Raw genomic sequence first — 17,827 nt, forward strand, 5'->3', positions numbered from 1 at the left:
TGAGTATTTGAGTTCAAAACTCCTGTATCTGAAGAAATACTGTTGGGGTTCATTAATAAAGAAGATCTTTCTATCTTAAGGAGCCTGTAGGTTTTTGGTGTGTGGCCTTGCCAAGGAAAGGGGTGCTTGGAGAGACGGGCACAGGGGGGTGTTGAGGTTGGTGAGGGCACAGGGACAATTATTGTGGCTTGGAGCTCATGACATTCTTCTCAGTCTGTAACTGAACTGTGGGTGAAGTGCCTGGGACTGGTGAAAATCCTCTTGTGTTAGTGAGCCGAGAGCAGCTCTCTTAGGAAGAGACTGGAGTCAGCTTGGTGCCCTCAGCGGTGCCAGGCTGAGAGGCAGCATTGTGGTGTCCTGGCACCCCACTACCTCTTGTGTGCAGTGTCACTTGTCTCCTACTGGGCTGTGACAGCCCTCCTATCCTCAGCCAGCAATCCATACCTTTCCCTCACAGCCTTCTGCCATGCTCAGGGAATCTCCATCTCTCCCCTGTCAGGAAGGGCTAACGTGCAGGTCTCTGCCTCCAGTCAGCCCAGAATAAAACCATCCACCCCCGCCCCCTCAACTCAGAGCTGGCTGCTGGGCTCTCACGTGGGCAACCAAGTCCAGCCCTGCTCCTGAAGAGTCTATGACAGCATTGGCACAAAAGGTCCCTTTCCAACAGCAAAGGAAGAAAAAAGCCTGCCTACCTCTGGGACAGCACTGTGACAGGGAGCACTGGGACAGCCCCTATAGCTAATTCCTAAACTCCCTCAGGGGACAGAGCATATCTCCTAAGGTCACCCTCCCCTGAGCAAGCAGAGTGGATGGGATCCAGGTTAAGTGAAATAATTTATATATAAGACATTTTCATACAAAACCCCAGACTCGGCCCCCAGCTTGTGAGGGCAAAGTAGGGCAGGCTGAAAAATAACAAAGCACGCACTGGAGAGAAGGGTGGTGAAACCCATCTCCCCTGTCCCGCTGTACATGAGCTGCCTGGCAGAGCCAGGCCACCATCCCTCAGCACTGCCCCTAGCGGTCAGGGCGCTGCACGCAGAACACTTTGGCTTGGTGGTCGCCGGAGGTCGTCACCACAATGGAGGCATCCCTGGAGAGGAGAGACAGGGCTCAGCAGCACAGCCGGCAGCCTTGGACAGCTCTAGAGCTGTGACCACCTGTACTCCAGCCCCTGAGACCCTTCAATCTGAGCACCCGTGTTTCCAGATGATGCACCCCAAGGCTCAGGCATTTCTTCCAACCAGCAACCCACGACACAACCCCAGGGAAGGGTTGGCCCGGCGGGTCCCTACTCACTTGTTGACAGCAAAGTCGAGGATTTCAGCAGAGTGCCCTCGATACTCGCTGATCATCTTCCCTGAGCGGGCATCCCAGAGCCGCACAGCCCCATCCAGGCTGCAGGTATACACCACAGCGGAGTTCTCCTCCCACAGCAACTGCACAATTCCTGACTGGGGTACAGGGGGGAGGAAGCAGAATGAGCATGAGGAGGAATAACATTCAGTGACAGTCACAGCACACCATCAGACTCCGCTCCATCCCTCCCCAACGCTCTCCACCATAGCAAGGGGACAGCCCTCGTGACCAAGATGTGACACATCCTCTGTGTGGGACCACAGCTACCTCTGGGGAAGCCCACGAGCAAAGAGAAGCACAAATTGGGAACCAGCCCCAGGAAAGCCCCCCAGGCTCCAAAAGAGGCAGCACTGGGCTATCAGAGGTGGCAGCTGGGCCCAGAGATGCACTCAGGCTTGGAGAATAGGCACAGGGCAGTTTACCTCATGTTGGCATTTGTGCCTCAAGCTTTGTGTGGAGAGATCGTAGATAGCCAGTGTACCATCCAAGTAACCAACAGCAGCCAGCGGCATCCTGCAGAGAGCAGAACAAGTTTTATGAGGACCTGGAGTAAGCAGGGAATTCAGTGTGTGAAGGATCTTACATACAGGTAAGAAAGGTCCCCACAGTAGCTGTGTGTGCAGAACAGCCTGTCCCAATGCCCCACTCACACATTACAGAAGCCCAACGACTCCACTGAATTGGACTCTGCCTCCTCGCCCTCACTCGCAGGGGCCTTGGGAGCCGCGCTCTCCATCTTGAACACGCACACCACCTGGGGGAGGAATGCCGTGAGTCCTCACGCCCCAACCCTCTCAGTAGCAGAGAAATGGCGGTAGTGGTGGCCAAGCACGCCTCCTGCTGGCCCCAGATAGCCATCGCAGGCTGCACTTGGCTGGCAAAGCCCAGCCCAACCTGTACAGGTCATCCATACCCACTACTGTGCCCCATGGGTGGGCACGGACTCACCTTCCCCGTGGCAGAATTGACAAGCTTGGCATGACAGTCCACTGAGCCTGTCAGGATCAAACTGCCATCCTGGTTGGTGGCCACACACGTCAAGGGGTCCTGGTGGCCGTCCTGGCCTGTGGAGATTAACAGGAGACATGAGTTACACCCATTCCTACCCAAACTCCACGCACCTCGAAGCCCAGCACACCTCACCCTGCAGTCTCTGCACTGCACCCATCCCACGGTGGCATCCCCAGGGCAAGCGACAGCTGCCACGAGGACAGTGCACCCTGCACCAGACTCCTTCTGGCAGCCCCTGACCTCTGCGTGTGCTGCCTCTTCACCGAGGCAGAGTTTGCTGCATGAGGAACACACCCCAGCTAAAAATCCCTTTCCCACCTTTCAGGACGTGCAGTGAGGTTCCCTGTTTCAGATCCCAGATGCGCATGGTCCCATCCTCGTATCCCACCACGGCTCGTTTCCCTGGGTAAAACAGAACCAGCAGATAGAGGCAGAGCTTCCCACACCTCTCGCCTCCCGCCCTGCACAGCAGCACCCTGCGCCTCACCGTCAGGCAGGATCTTGCCACACGTGGCAGGGCACGCGGGGCCCTGGAAGGTTTTGCAATCTCCATTGGGGATCTTCCACATCCAGGAATTGCCATCAGCCGTGCCCGCTAGAAGGACGTGGGCCTGAGGGTGCCACTCCATCCACTGTTCAGAGAAGGGGACAGGCAGCGTCACAGGGTTGTGTCCTCACAGAAGGGAGGAGAAGCAGAGCTGGGTCCCACTCTCGGCCCCCATGTTCCTGGCAGGAGCAGGGCTTCAGCCACTCACCTCCAGGTCCCCCACCTCAAAGGACCACACTTCTTCTTTGGTGTCCACCCGCCACACTTTGACCAGACCAGACATGTCACCCGTGGCCACAAACACAGAGTCGTGGCTGAAACTGGCACAGGTGACAGAGTCCTTGTGTCCTAGAGATGGCAAGGAGACCACTCCATTAACAAATGCCAGCTATGGAAAACAATCAAGAGCTCAGCTGCAAAGGAGGATCAGTTGGGGAAGAGCAAACGCTGCCATGAAGGGCTGCGGGACCCATTTGAGCAGGGATGGCTGGCCCGAGCCCCTCACCTGAGCACTCGAACAGAAGCTCTCCGTCACTCAGGCGCCACACGAAGGCTTTATCATCTTCCCCACCTGTCACCGCCAGCGTGTTGGTCTTTGGGTCGAGGCTGACGCAGAACACTGAGGCTGCAGAGTGGGGAGATGCTCACACCTCACTCAATGTGCCCCACGGGTCAAACCCCCACAGAACAACGGCTACTAGAGACCCCTTGAGTCCCCTCGGCAAAGCCAGGAGAGGGACACAGCGCAGCCTCCAACCCAGGGAATCCCCATGGCTCACCCGAATGCAGCGAGAACGTGACCTCGCTGTCGTCCTGCACCTCCATGCCGTCCTCCAGCCCCTCCTCGTCCTCCGTCTCCCAGGCTTCACCGTCGGGCTCCTCCGCTCCCTCGTCCCCGAAGTCCACGTCCTCCATCTCCGCGGCCAGTTCATCTGCAGGGAGCGAAGGTCAACCCCCGCCCGCCTCGGCCCCCCACGTGCCCAGGGGCGTCCCGGCGCGAAGGGGTCCCGGCCCCGCGGGCGGAGGAGGCCCCAGCCGGGAGGGGCGGGGTGTCCCCGTGTGCCGGGAAGGCCCCGTGTTGGGGACGCAAGGCGAGGCCTGCCCGCGGGGACCGGGCCTTGGGGCGAGGCGGCCCGGTGCCCCGGGAGGAGGCGGGACGCCCGTCTCACCCGGCCCTGGCGGGCCCAGCTCCACCACCTCGATGATCTCCTCGTCGCCGTGGAAGTCCAACGCGCCGGGCCCTCCCGCGGGCTCCATGCCGGCCTGCCCGCACGGCACAGCCCGCCGCCACCACCACCACTTCCGCCGCTCAGCCCCGCCTCGGCCGATCGCCGCTCTCCCCTCGCAGCCAATCCCAGCCCGAGTTTTCACCTCCGCCCCGCCTCTTCCTCCAGCACCACGAGGGGTTTCCGCCCCGCGCGGCGCACTCTGGGAAATGCAGTTTCCTGTCCCTTCCCTGCCGCGCCATCGGCCGCCAGCTCCGGCAAGGCGGACCGCAGCTCCCGGCATGCAGCGGGAGCCCGGCACGGCCCAACATGGCGGCGGCTCTCGGCGGACTGCGAGGTAAGGGCGAGCGGCGGGACGGGCGTGTGCCACGCCGCCATCTTCCACGGCCTGCACTGCGGGGCAGCCCGGCAAAGCGCGCACAGCGTGGAACTGGGACTGGGACTGCTGGAAGGAGCGCGGGAGCGGCACCACAGGCCACGCCCCCTCCTGGCCAAACCACGCCTCCATTTTGGCTAAGCCACGCCCCCTCTGGGCTAAGCCACGCCCCCTGCGTGTGGCAGGGTCGTGCAGTCGGACCACCCGCGTGTCCCCGCACCGCATACATGGGCCCTCTCTCCATGCAGGGCTCCTGGCGGCGGCCAGCCGGGGGGCTGAGGGGCGACGGAGCTGCCACCGGCCCGCAGGGACACCCGTGCCGACGAAGCCAACGGGGCAGCTTCCCGAGGGGGTGGAGTACATCCCCACGAGGAAGAAGGGCAAGAACCCCATGAAGCCGGTGGGGGTGGCCTGGTGAGTGGGGAGGCACGTGCTCGGGGCTGGGAGGCTCGGCACCACGAGGCACGCGGTGACACGGCTGTCCCCTGCCTCTGTCCCCTCCCTCCGTCCCCAGGGCCATCGGGCTGCCGTGCGGCATCATCCTCTTCCTCCTGGTGAAGAGAGAGGTGGACAAGAACCGCCTGGAGCAGCTCCACATCCGCAGAAAGATGCTGGCAGCCAACGTGGGTGACTACGAGACCGAGCGGTACCGCCGGGGCACATAGCCAGGACCTGCCAGCACCACAGGGACACACGTGGGACACCTCCCTCCCCCCGCTGCCAGCCCAGAGCCCGGCCTGATTCACACCGGGACGGCTGGAAAATTAAAGTGTTTTATTGAGTACGTGTAACAATTGAGCGAGGCCAGGCCTGCAGTGGAACCAATAAGGCCTGGGGGCCTACCAGGCCTGGCTGTGCTCAGGGCAAGGCTGAGGTTGTGTTTAAGGCACTGAATGGAGCCCAGGCCCAAGGCAGAGCCCAGCACCGTCCCGTTGGCTGCCAGCGATCCCCCTGGGCCAGAGAGCCCCAGGGCCCACGTGTGGGACACAGGGAACCCTTCCCTTCTTGCAGGCCACAATCGGGGGTGCTGAAGCGCCGAGGGCACCCAGCGGAACTGTACACAGGCACCAGCTGCAAGGCCTATTTACAAGCGAGCAGAGCACCCCCTATGCTGGGAACACCTCTACCCATCCCACCTACGGGGACAGCCCCAGCATCAGCCCTGGTCCCAGCCCCTTGGAGCCCTGGGGTAGTGGATGGCCTCGTGGGGACAGTGGGGTGGCAGAGGGGCTGCAGGCTGTGGCAGCCAGCAGTATTCTAATGGGGATTCCAGGAGCCTGGCTGGCAAATGGGGGGCTGGGAGAGGAGCAGCTTGGTCAATGGGAAGAGAGAGCAAGAAGCGTTTTGAGGAGGGGTGAGGGGTCCCAAGGCAGGGGCTCAGTCTCGACCCACAATCTGCAAGAGGAAAGTGAAGATGTAGATGATGTCAGTGTAGATGGTGAGGGCTCCATAGATGTACTCCTCGGGGCTCAGTGTGTTCTTCCTGTTGCCCAGCACCAGCTGTGTGTCGTAGGCCAGGAACTGAGGGCAGACACATGGGGGGGGTCAGGTGGGGGAGCCCTGCATCCCTCCACATGGCCCCCCCAGCATGGGGCAAGGAGGGGGAGCATCGACTCACCAGGGTGAAGGCAATAGCCCCGATGGCTGCATACAGCATGTGGAGCCAGGGAACCTGCATGGGGAGGGAACGTGGGGACGTGAGCCATTCCACCCTCCGTCTCCATGGGAAAGCAGCCCCCTGCAGCCCCCTACTCACATATTTGAAGGAGAGAACGATGACCGTGATGAGCCCTGTCACCATGACCACGATGCCCAGCACACAGAAGAGCCCCGGACATGATGTAAAGTCAACCTAGGGGGGGGAGTGGGGAGAAGTGTCACAGGAGGGCACTCTCATGTCCCCATCCCCACCCCAGGGCACACCCCCTCCTCACCTTGGTCTGGAAGCAGAAGATGGTGACAATGATGGCCACGATGGCAGTAATGATCATGGCGATGAGGACGGCGTTAGTCTGGTACATGCTGAGGGCAGAGAAGACAGCAATGTCACCACAGGCACAGACAGAGACAGAGACCCCAACCCTCCCAGAGCCCCACTGGGTACCTGGCAATGGTCCCCGTCATGAAGCCCATGGCCAAGGTCTGCAGGACAGAAGGGCTGAGTCAGTGATAGCAAAGCAGGGGCAGATCGATTGCCAGTCCCACAAGCCTCTTCAGCAGGGACCATCCCTTCTGTGGGACACGTCCCTGCTGTCACCCCCCAGTCCCAAACCCGTGGCCCCCTACTCACAAAGATGCTCAGCAGGATGATGTTCCACGGGAAGCGTCTCCTGGGGATGAGAGAGTTGAGAAGCATGAGATGGTATCAGTGCCCACGTCCTCATGTTCTCAAGCCCGTCTCACCTTCCACAGGGACAAGTGGCGTCCCTGGGTTGGGGTGGCACCATACCAGTGCAGACTGTCCCCATCCCTCAAAGCCCAGGGGACCCCTCAGACAGCCACGTCCCCCCCCATGTCCCCAGCACTCACCGGGGGCCCTGGCAGCAGACCAGCACCAGGTAGGTCACCAGGAATACAGCGCTGCAGGGAGACAGAGAGCTCAGCCCAAGGGACCCAGCGGCAGTGGGGGGAGTGACACTTACCCAGAGGGTGACAGGGACCCCATACTCACTATGAGGAGTAGTAGATGGCAGTGTTCCTCTGGACAAAAGAGCGGACAGGTGAGCTGTGGGGTGGCAGGGATAAGCATGAAGTTGGCACACACTCCCCCAGTGTCCCCCTATGCCCAGCATCAAAACGCTCCCCCCCAGACCCTGGGGTGAGACCCCCCCCCCCATCACCACCTCACTCACACAAAGGTGAACATCGCGATGATCCCCACTGTCACCAGCAGCTGCACCGAGATGATGGCATAGACCTGTGGGAGGTGGTGGCAGGCAGTCAGCACTCAGCCCGCTGTCACCAACCCGTGCCCTCCCCCCCACCCCACAAAGGATGCTCTGACACCCCAGCCTCACCTTGCGGATAAAGGTGTGCCGTACTTTCCTATCATCCCAGTCGGCCGTCTGGATGGGGGAGCTGCCTCCTATGCCCTCACCTCCATAGGTGTCACCTGCCAGGGAAGGACAGCACAGCTCACCCTATGTGACAGCACACCGGGACAACCTCCCCAGAACCCCCCAGTCTGGGAACCCCCCAGCACCCATGCCCCCACCCCAAAACAAAGCTCCCCAGCTTACCGAAACGCATGGGCATGGTGGGCATGGCCATCCCTGGCTGTGGGTATCCTCCTGGTGTCCCGTACCCCCCTGGTACTGCATACCCCGCAGGTGCCGGGTACCCCCCTGGCTGTGGGTACCCTCCGGCATAGTGGGAGGGCTGGGGGTAGGCACTGGGGGGGTACAGAGGGTTCTTGTCGTCGTATGGGGGGGGTGCGCTGGGCTGTGCCATGCCAGCTGCGAGCTGTCCTGCTGGGCACCTGGAGAGGAGAACAGAGGACGTCACCCTTCCCGTATCCCCTGACGATGGGGAACGCACGGAACACAGGGGACAGTCATCACAATGTGCCCTGCATCGAGTGCACGACAAACGCCGCCCTTTAATAGTGACCTCTGCTTAATGAGGGCTGGGAAGCACGGTGACCAGGTCACATAGAACCCGGGGCCACCTACATTCCCACCTTCTGAGTCCCCGGTGTGACGTCAGGCAGTGGCTGTGGGCAGGGCACGGCCACGCGGTGACTCAAGGCACGCTGGGGACGTGACCTTTGCGGCTGGCCCTGCCATCACTGAGGTCAGCAACCCCGCTGTCCCCCCAGCCACCATCCCATGGGTAGAAACTCTATGTTGCTCCCCACAAACACCGCCGAGGCCCAGAGCTGGGCACGGGGCTGTGGGTCAGCACGTACCACCACAGTGCTGGGACCGGGGATGGTGCCAACCCCCATCGGGCACAACTGCAGAGGTGGGGGCACTGGGAGCCCACGCTGAGCTCTCTCCTTGCGGATCCCCCAGCAGCTGTGCTGGGAGCAGGGCCAGCACTGGGCCGACTCCCCCAGAGCAGGAGGCAAAGGAGGAGGAGAAAGGCAGGAACACCAAGGCCAGGAAAACAATGGCGCTGCCAGGAGCTGTTGCCAGGCCCCTGCTCCACACCCTCAGCGCTGGCAGGAGACCCTCCACCCACCCTCGTCCAGTTCCCCCCCAGGGCAGCAGCAATGACGTGAGCAGGACTTGGCCCCAAGGGAACTGGGTGGGACCGGGCGCTTCCTGCAGCACTGTGCCAGCAGCGTTACGCTGGGTGGGATGGGATGGGGGGCACCCAGGGGGAGCGCTCAATGTCCATCCATCCATCCCAGCAGGGGTGGTTGCCCGCCCCGCAGCCATGCCGTCATGTTTCCTATCATGGTGACGGTGGTGCCCAAAATAATCCATCCACGTGGTTCCTAAAGTTTCGCTTTCAACACTCTGCAGTTCCTCCCAAAGCACTCAATGCTGGCACCCCCTGCTCGCCCGCCCCGTACTCCATAACCCCCACCCAGGCTCCAGTGTGGCCGTGAGACCGAGCCCATGCGAATGCCTCCAACAGGAGCAATGCCCAGGCACAACCACAGCAGACACAAGGAACCAGCCCGACGGGTCCCAGCCGCACCCAGCACTGTTCAACCCCACCATCCCCCCCCCCCCATAGCCCCGCTCTATGGGATATATACACAAGGGTCACCTCCATGGGGTCACCTCCGTGTGGCACTTATGGCAAAACCCATCTCTGGGCACAGAACCCCAAAGCCTGACCCATTTCCTCTTTCAAAACAGGGCACCGAAACCTGTGGTCACCAGCCAGACCACGGGGCCATCCCAGCCAGCTCGGTGACCCCGTGGCCACCACCCGGTCCCCACAGCTCTGCCTGGCACCGTGACTCAGCACTGATAAGCTGCAGGCAGCAGGGGGAGGGGGGGATCTCAACTCGATGGGGACACGGGGTGCTCCACGCAGCACCTAGCAGGGCAGAGTACCAGCACTCCCCACTTTCCCTGGGGCTTCCCCAGGGTGGAGCAGCCCTGGAAGGGCTCTGCCTTCCTAGAAGAGCTTGGAAAATTGCAGCAGTTCGGCACAGCCTGGTACAGCACGGCACAGCTTGGTACAGCACAGCACAGATGCCCATATGCCTCCAGGCTTGCTGCCCGGCTCAGCTCACCCATGACATGAGTTTGCAGGGTCTCAGCCCCGTGGTCCTCTCTGCCCCATCCCAGGGGCACGGAGTGTGTGTGCCAGCTGTCACCTCCTGTCCCCAAGCCGCTGCGACCCAGGTGTCCCTATGCAGAGAGCTGGCCCCATGCCCCACAGTGCCCACCCTGTACCACGCAGACACATCCTTGTCCAACACTGGGCTCCCTCATAGGACACCCCTCCCAATAGCAGCACAGTCCCTCTGGGAACCTCAGCCCACTGCCGTCCCTGCGCCAAGCAGGCTGGGACTTTGCCCCCGTTCAGCTGAAGCCACAGGTTGCCTCGCAACGCGCTGGCAGCCCCTTCCCACCCAGCGGTGGGGACAGCATGGCCGGGATGGGACATGGGCACAGAGCCCACAAACAGAGCACTGGGGAGAAGGATGGAGGAACACAGGGATGCTCCCCCCAGCCTAACCCCCAACATCCAAGCAGATTCCCATCCGCTCTGAGAAGCTCAGAGGAAGGAGGAGGGAGGGGACCACACATCACAGCAACGAATCCCATGGGAACACGGCGTGTTCCCACAGCTCGAGGACAGCACCTCCAGCCCCGAGACTGGTGTCCCCCCCCAGCCCCTGGGACATCCCCCCTCCGCTCTCCTAGGGGGTTGTGTCACCCTAAATAGCACCGGCGAAGGCAAAGGGGACACAGAGGGAGTTCCAAGGCCGGGGTGGGGGGGGCAGCCTGGGTGACGTCGGGGGATTTCGAAGGCAAAAAGGGAGGGCGGGGAAACAGGCAGAGAAGAGGGACGGAGAGGGTCTGGGAAGGATCCGGGGGCGGGTAAGGTGGGTTAATAGAGTGGGGTTTGGCCGGGGGGCATCGGCGGGGCGGGTGGACAGACAGGGGGCCGGAAGCGGTTTGGGAGAGCTGAGGAACCCCGTCCGAGCCGGGGGACCCCCGAGAGGACCCGCGGGACTCCGTCCGTGCCCTCCCCCCCCGCTCCCCACGGCCCCACTCACGCCACGGACTCGCACGGGGATAGGGCCGGGGGCCGCCGGGCCTCCCCTACCTGCTGCGCGCCGCTCCGCGGGGCTGGAGCTCGGCCGGGACGGGGCGGTCGGGGCGGGTCCGGAGGGACGGACGGCAGCCGCCCCGCCCCGAGCCGCCCCCCCGCGGCGCGCCCCCGTGCGACGGCTCGGCCACACGGCAGGCGGGGCGGGCCCGGCGCGGTGGGGTCGGGGCCGAGCGGAGCGTCCCGCCGCCAACCCCGGGGGACCGACGGCGAGACGGGGACGCCGCACGGTGCCGCGGTATGGCCGGGATCCGCGGAGCCACGCGGGGAGGAAGGCGCGCTCCCCGCCCCCACGGGGGACCCCGACCCCGGCGCCGGCGTCATCCGGGGGTCCCCCTCCTCCCCCTGCCCCGCCATGACGTCCCGCGGGGGAAACCCTCCGGCAGGGGGCGCGCGCAGTGGCGGGAACGGCGAGGGGGCGCGGCCCGGAGTCGCGCCGCTCTCCTATTGGCTGTCGGGGGAAGGGGGCGGGGCCCCGCGGGGGCGGGCGAGGGGCATGGCGGGGGCGCGCTGTCGGGCGGCGGTAGCGGTCGGGGTCGCCGCGTGCGGGCTGGGGGTCGCCTCCTGGCTCGGCCGTTGCCCGGCTCTGCGCCGCATCGCCCGCCGCGCCGCCGCCGCGCTCATGGCGCTGGCCGGGCCGCTCATCTTCCGCCTGGGGTGAGTGCCGGCCGGCCGGGCGCGAGGGGATCCGCGGGGCTCTCCCAGCGGGAGGCTGCGGGCGGGGAACGTCGGAACCGCTGCCGTCGCGGGGAGCGGAAAGGTTGAAGGCGCGGGGCCGCCGCGGCTGCTCCCCTTTGTTCTGTACCGGCTCCACCGAGCGGAGCCGGCCCTCGGGTGTCGGTCTCCACCCACCGCCTCCGTTCTTCCAGGCGCGTCCCCCGCCGTGCCTTATAGGATAAGCAGGTGCAGGCTGTAGGGCCCTGGGAGGTTCCTTGCGAATGGGGATGGGGTAGAGATGGAGGTTCGAGCACGTCACGTCCTTCATGGCATCTGTCCCCAGCCCTGAAATCCTCCTGTATAAATAGAAGGGGTTTGAGCTACCGCAGGCCCGGCGCCGGTTGGTCTTACGTGGCATAGGAATGGGAGTGCTTTTCGCTTCCCTTTTCTGCAGCCCTTTCTGTTTTGTTCTCCTTGTTGCCCAGCAGTGCCATGTGTGTCCCCTAGTTCCTGAACCCAGTGCCCATCACGGCTCTCAGTGTGGGATCGGCCTCAGGATGGGGCTGTGTCCCGTGCTCACGGCTGGGGATAGATGGTGGGACTTCCCCAGATGGGTATACGGGGCTGTGAGGGAGGGATACGTGTTTAATCCCCTGTCGGGGCTCCCTGTGCCCCCCCCAGGTACAGCCTGTATGCCCGCACACGCCTTGGCTTCCTCTTCTACAAGCGGCAGGTGAAGAAGGCCCGCGAGCGCTTCCCCCATGGCCACTCAGTGTCCCAACCTCTGCGCTTCCGTGGTGAGTTCTGAGCTCCATCCCTGTTTTGGGTAGGGGGCTTCAGCCTTGTCCTCATCGTACCCTGATGTCTGTCTGTCCTTTTCAGGGGTGAAAATCGTGCCCATCCCCGTGCTCTCCAATAACTACAGCTACCTGGTCATTGACACGGACTCTGGCCATGCAGCTGTGGTCGACCCCTCTGACCCACTGGCTGTTCAGGTGGGATTTCACCCTCTCCCCAGTGCTGTATTTTGGTGTTCTGGGAGTTGGAAGTGGATCTGCCCCTAATGTGTAACCCACAGTGCACAGGGAGCTGGAGGTGAACTGGCACTGGAGTGTTCCCCCTCCATACACATGCACCCAAATTTCTGTCCTGCCAGGCTGCCATCGAAGAGGAGGGGGTGATGCTGGAAGCTATACTCTGCACACACAAACACTGGTAAGGGGGTACTGGGAAGCTGAACAGTGATCAGGGGTGCTGGGGATACCTGTTGGTGTGGGGATCCCAGAGCAGAACCTGCTTCTGTGGGAGCGGGGCAGCTGGGGGTTGAAAGGCTGTGAGCCCCCTCATTTCCAAGTGTTGCTGAGATGGGGACCCCCCATACCTCACCTGCACTGGGGATGCACTGACCTGTTCACCTGCAGGGACCACAGCGGAGGGAACGCGGCGCTGCTCCAGCAGCATGGCTCCTGCAAGGTGTATGGCAGTGCTGTCGATGCCATCCCTGAGCTCACCCAGTAAGTGCTGCAGTCATCCTCCCATCTATCTGGGTCACCCTCCCCCTGCGTCAGCACCCTGGCATGTTATGAACCCTATGGGGGCAGCTTTGAGAGTGCTGTGCATTTTGGGATGTGACCGTGCCCCCCCTCCCTGCTGGCACAGCCCTGTTGGGGACAGGGAGAAGCTGAGCGTGGGCTGCATGACTTTTGAGGCTCTGGCCACACCAGGCCACACCGTGGGGCACACGGCCTTTGTGCTGGATGCAGGACCCTTCGGGGGCCCCCCATGCCTGTTCTCCGGGGACCTGCTCTTCCTGGCTGGCTGTGGTGAGTGCAGCGGTCCCATATTGCCTGAGTTTTGGGCATTGGAGTCCTGAAGGGCTGCAGGAGGGGACACCCCAATTGAACCTCCCTCCCCCAGTGATGGCTGTGTTTGGCTGCAGGAAGGCTGTTTGAGGGCTCCCCTGAAACCATGCTGGCCTCCCTTGATGCAGCCGTGGGCTTGGGAGAGGACACGCTGCTGTGGCCGGGTGAGCATCCTCTACCCTGAAACCCCCAAATCTCCCCTTTCCATCGCTATGGGGTGATGCTGAGGTGCTGCCCCCCAGGCCACGAGTACGCACTGGAGTGCCTGAGCTTCGCCCGCCTGCTGGAGCTGGACAACCCTGCGCTGGAGCAGAAGCTGCTCTGGGCCACGCAGCAGCGGCAGGAGAAGAGGAGCACGGTGAGGAGCCACCCGCGGCCCTATTTGTGACCGTGGGGGTGACGGTGTGTGGCTGAGCTCTGCCCTCTACCCCACAGTGCCCCTCGACGTTGGGCGAGGAGCGAACCTACAACCCATTCCTGCGCACGCACCGCCGGGAGCTGCAGGAGGCGCTGGGGCTGCAGCAGGGCAGCGGGGAGCACCACGATGCCTTCCGGGCCCGCGTCCTGCGGGAGGTGCGCAGGAGGAAGGACCTGTACAAAGCCACCTCGTGACCCTCCCCGCTTTGTGACCCTCCTCTGGATGTGGGGGCCTTCCGGACTATGTGATTTTTCTGCTGTGAATTTTCCTCCTCCTTAATCCTGCTGGGAGATACAGGGAAAGGATGGACTCCCCCCATACACACACCCCATGCGTGCACCTCATAGGTGGTCCCTCCCCCTGCTCCCCCTTTCCCACACAATCCCTCCTCTGGGGGTCTGTGCCCCCCCCCCGCCCCACTGCTGGGGCTGTAGGAACAGCACTAAGGGCTCCCCTTATTTCCCTCCCACTGTTATATGGGAGACCCCAATTCACCCCCCAGCACCCAACCAGCGCTCAGGGAATCCCCCATTCCCCTCATTGCTGTGTCTCCCTTTTTGGGTGGAGGGGCAGGGAGGAAGCCTGGGTGCCCATCGTTGCCCTAGAGCTCCCCCCATGTCCTTATCCACCCTCTATACACTGGGATGGGTGGCACAGCACTGGGGGTGTGCAGGTAATACTGCTGTACTGAGGACCAGATGCCCCTCTTTCCCCCCCCCCTAAATAAAAGTCTGGATCAGATTTGTGCCCACTCAACCACTTTTTTTCTGTGTCTGGGGAAATACCCCTTTGCCACCTTCCCAGAAGATGAATAATTGCTGTGAGGTTGTGGCCCCTTTAAGAGGTGGGGGTGGGCCGTTCCTATGCTAACGGCTGAGCGTCCTAAGGGGGGGCGGGGGCAGCTCGGGTCGATGGGTGCAGGTCTGAGGCTGGGGGGAGGATATTGAGGGCAGCCCGAGGATTGGAGTGAGTGGGGGGGGAGGGGGTTTAGGAGGAGAAGACCCCAGGCTTCTATGGGGTGGGGGGAGAAGAAAGGTTTGGGGAGGGGGCTGCTACGCTTTGAGGGGAGTTTGGGGGAACTGCATCACTTTGGGGTGGAGGGAGGGGAAGGGGTGGAGGCTGTGCTCTCCCATGGGGTTCTGTTGGGGGCACCTGGGGGGAGCATTGGGGGTGCTGCTCCCCAGTGCTGCCCCTCATTGGGATGGAGGTTTGGGGGGCAGAGCTCTCAGGAGTTCCCCCATCACTGCTGTCTCCCATCAGAAGGCTCCATCCCCATGGAGGTGGCTGCTAAGTTCCTGAACGGCATCGGTGTGTGCCAGCCCCCCCCACCATCCCTCAAGGGGAGCAGCACCTGGGGGAGCCGCTCAGTGAGCACCCCTGTGCAGGGCTGGAGGAGCTGGAGCACTGCCTGTTTGCTGAGACACTGGCACTGGTGGCCGGGGGGGGACAGCCGCAGGGACAGCTCTGGGTGACGGCCCAACACGCGCTCTATGAGCGGGAGGACCAGCAGGTGAGGAGCTGCCTCCTGCTTCAGGCCGGCTCCAAGGGGCTGCTGGATGGCGTGCCGTATTCCTGTAGGCTCACAGGTGAGCTGGGGGCACTGGAGTGGGATGTCACCATCCCACAGGCTGGGATGGCACCCTGGGGGCAGCGGCGTCCCTGTCCCTGGGTGCACAGGGCTCTACTCCCGCAGGGTATGTGTCTATGCAGCTGGAGACGCTGGAGCAGGAGCAGCATGAGCGCTTGGAGGTGAGCAGGCAGCCGTGGTGGAGGCATGTCCCTTAGTCCCTCTGTCCTGAGGCGATGCCTCTGCCTGTGCACCTGAGCCATCCCTCCAAGCCGGTCCCCTACCCTGGGTGGCAGTGGGGATGGGAATTTCCCACACTGTACCTGGCTATGGCACCCTGGGGTCCCTCTTCCCCTGCACCATCTGCGAGGGGTGTTGGGGTGGCTCTGCTTCCCTACAGTTTGGAGCACACCCCATGGAGAGGAAGATCCACATGGTGCAGCAACCACATGGGATGACCGTCACCATCACCACCCAGGAGGGAGAGGTGATATCCCCACCTCCTCCTACCCTTTCCTCCTACCTGGAGAGCAATTTTTGCATCCTGCAGGACGTCCTATGGGGTGTCCCCACAGGCAGAGCCGCAGCACCAGGTGTTCTCCTACGGCTGGGCCTCACTGAGGGGACTGCTGGGGGAGGCTGCCAGCCTGCTGCTGCTGCGGGTGCTGGCGTGCCGCCGTGCTGTGCTCCCCAGCATCATCTTCCCAGCCATCGACAAGGAGGGCAACCTCTGCACCACCACCTACGTGAGACCCTGGGGGGCACGTGTGGGGGACACAGGGCTGACAGGTGGGCACAGAGTGACTTTGTGTCCCTACAGCGCTCCCTGGGGGTGCAGCAGCAGCTGGTGGGTTCAACACAGGTGGAGGTGTTGGTGGTGGAGAGAGCCCTGCATGCTGCCCAGGGTGTCCCAATGGTGTGGCACCACAGCCTCCTCCCCAGCGGGTATGGTGCCAGCTCTGGGGGGGGGGAAACAGACTTGGGTTTTGGCACCAGGATGGAGGAAATCAGCACTGGTTCCTTTCTGCAGGCATTTGGCTCGGCAGGTGCAGGTGGGCTGCCCGGTGATTGCAGTGCTGCAGGATGCACCTGTTCTTAGCAGCACAGGTGCAGAGCCCCAGCCTCTCTTCCCAAAGCAGCTGCTGGACTGGGAGGAGGATGCCCAGCTGTGCTCCTGGTTCCTGGACAGGAAGGTGAGGGGAGGGACTTGGGGGTGAGAGACATGAGATTATGCTGCTCTCCAGCAGGATTCCCCCTGGGAAGAGGCGTAGCACCTCCAGACCCTCTGCAAAGTTGGGGAAGGACACATGCACCCCCCCCCCCCCCCCCCAGCTTGGCATGGGCACAACCCTGTCCCCAACCCCACAGGAGGAGCTGCAAGCATCCCACAGCGCCTACATTCAGCAGCATCCTGAGCTCTTTGCACTGCTGGCTGACTTCCTACAGACGCTGCTGATCCGCCAGCCCCCTGACCCCATCCTCTTTGCTGCTGAATTCTTTGCCCCCTTTGCCCGCCACCAGCCCCCTGGGCCCAGCTTTGCCTCCTCCGTCTCCCCCAGCCCCTTCTGCAGCATCTCCTGTCCCAGCCCCCCAGCTCAGGGGGATTAAAGGTATCAGAAGTGCCCCTGCGGTTCTCTCGTGTTGTTTGGGGAAGCTGAGGCATGGAAAGGGCTGGTAGGCTGAGCTGTCTATGAGTGCCACATGGCTGTTTAGGGCTTGTTTTCCCCACAAAAGCCTTCCCTTGGGATATGAAGTACCTAGGGCTTACTATGGAGCAGAGCCCTGTGCCCTGCCACCACCCCATGTGTCCCTTGTCACCCCCAGGTCCTTACAACAGCCACGGGGACTTTGTGAGGTGCAGCCTGATTCACACCAACACTAAGCTCCCAGGTCTTTGGGGTGAGGGTGTCTCACCACAGCACCCAGCACACTCCGGATGCCTGCCTCCCCCCCCCTTCACCCCGAGCCCAGGGTGCATTTTGCCCTGCTCATGTGCTTGTGCAATGCAATGCATGCTGCTTCCTCCTCACTCCCACTCCTTTAGCCTTTCCCCTACTCCAGCAGGGTCAGCAACTCCTCCATTGTGGGAAACTGTCCGTGTTCCCTGCTCCAAGCAGCAGAACTTTGGCACATGCTGAGGGGGTGACACGTGGCCACAATGTTCACCCTCAGATACGTGTTCTCAGATGAAAGGGAGGTTGCTATGCCCCACGCACAGGGTGGGGAACTGAGACCCAGCCCCCCACACCCCGGGAAGCCCTTTCCCAGCCCAGGTCTGCGGCAAGTGGGGAAGGAGCACTTCCTCCTCCTCCTCCTCCTTTCCTGGAGGCTATAAGAGCTGTGCACTCGCTGCAGCACCCAGAGATAGGGGTTCCCCAGCACCATGTCTGGATCCAGCCCTGCCATGGCATCACTGGAGCCAGGTGAGTCTCACCTTGGCTGGGTACACTCTACCCTCTGCATCCACTCCCTGTGGCTCTGGGGCTGCTGACAGCTGGGCTGGGGAGAGGGCTTTGAGGGACATCTGTGCTGGAGATGGCATCTGGCTGCTTTGGGCTCCCAAA

At 62.7% G+C, this 17,827-nt stretch overlaps 4 protein-coding genes across 6 annotated transcripts in view; 2 read left to right on the forward strand and 2 right to left on the reverse strand.

Annotated features, from left to right (window-relative positions):
• Nucleotides 1-815: 815 nt before the first annotated feature.
• AAMP (angio associated migratory cell protein) lies at nt 816-4,330 on the reverse strand. The gene is made up of 11 exons (XM_072341275.1): nt 4,087-4,330; nt 3,697-3,849; nt 3,423-3,542; nt 3,126-3,265; nt 2,858-3,002; nt 2,689-2,772; nt 2,308-2,423; nt 2,010-2,113; nt 1,782-1,872; nt 1,300-1,454; nt 816-1,093 (listed from the first exon to the last, which is right to left on the reverse strand). The coding sequence occupies exons 1-11, from the start codon at nt 4,172-4,174 to the stop codon at nt 1,018-1,020; spliced, it is 1,272 nt and encodes a 423-aa protein (XP_072197376.1). The 5' UTR covers nt 4,175-4,330; the 3' UTR covers nt 816-1,017.
• A 21-nt stretch (nt 4,331-4,351) lies between these two features.
• Nucleotides 4,352-14,436, forward strand: PNKD (PNKD metallo-beta-lactamase domain containing). 2 transcript variants are annotated; one of them, XM_072341277.1, is made up of 10 exons: nt 4,352-4,480; nt 4,768-4,933; nt 12,098-12,213; nt 12,299-12,411; nt 12,573-12,631; nt 12,838-12,930; nt 13,076-13,239; nt 13,356-13,442; nt 13,521-13,636; nt 13,714-14,436. In XM_072341277.1, exons 1-10 carry the CDS (start codon nt 4,453-4,455, stop codon nt 13,888-13,890), a joined length of 1,119 nt encoding a protein of 372 aa, XP_072197378.1. In that variant the 5' UTR covers nt 4,352-4,452; the 3' UTR covers nt 13,891-14,436. The 2 variants fall into 2 exon arrangements, with proteins under 2 accessions (XP_072197378.1, XP_072197377.1); XM_072341276.1 differs by lacking the exons at nt 4,352-4,480; nt 4,768-4,933 and adding an exon at nt 11,256-11,416.
• Nucleotides 5,279-10,901, reverse strand: TMBIM1 (transmembrane BAX inhibitor motif containing 1). 2 transcript variants are annotated; one of them, XM_072341280.1, is made up of 12 exons: nt 10,757-10,901; nt 7,759-7,997; nt 7,537-7,631; nt 7,372-7,436; nt 7,191-7,244; nt 7,049-7,099; nt 6,810-6,849; nt 6,624-6,661; nt 6,454-6,541; nt 6,276-6,371; nt 6,138-6,191; nt 5,279-6,040 (listed from the first exon to the last, which is right to left on the reverse strand). In XM_072341280.1, the coding sequence occupies exons 2-12, from the start codon at nt 7,967-7,969 to the stop codon at nt 5,897-5,899; spliced, it is 936 nt and encodes a 311-aa protein (XP_072197381.1). In that variant the 5' UTR covers nt 7,970-7,997; nt 10,757-10,901; the 3' UTR covers nt 5,279-5,896. The 2 variants fall into 2 exon arrangements, with proteins under 2 accessions (XP_072197381.1, XP_072197379.1); XM_072341278.1 differs by lacking the exon at nt 10,757-10,901 and adding an exon at nt 10,707-10,745.
• Nucleotides 14,437-14,598: 162 nt separating the features above from the next.
• Nucleotides 14,599-17,827, forward strand: part of LOC140254573 (natural resistance-associated macrophage protein 1-like) — a 7,395-nt gene continuing 4,166 nt past the window's right edge. Inside the window, 9 exon segments of the mRNA XM_072341190.1 lie at nt 14,599-14,617; nt 14,957-15,004; nt 15,082-15,282; nt 15,390-15,445; nt 15,664-15,750; nt 15,839-16,009; nt 16,084-16,208; nt 16,294-16,373; nt 16,376-16,456. Coding sequence (XP_072197291.1) covers nt 14,608-14,617; nt 14,957-15,004; nt 15,082-15,282; nt 15,390-15,445; nt 15,664-15,750; nt 15,839-16,009; nt 16,084-16,208; nt 16,294-16,373; nt 16,376-16,456 — 859 coding nt within the window. The 5' untranslated portion in view covers nt 14,599-14,607.

This window comes from Excalfactoria chinensis, chromosome 7 (assembly GCF_039878825.1).
Source record: "Excalfactoria chinensis isolate bCotChi1 chromosome 7, bCotChi1.hap2, whole genome shotgun sequence".
NCBI classification, from domain to species: Eukaryota; Metazoa; Chordata; class Aves; order Galliformes; family Phasianidae; genus Excalfactoria; species Excalfactoria chinensis.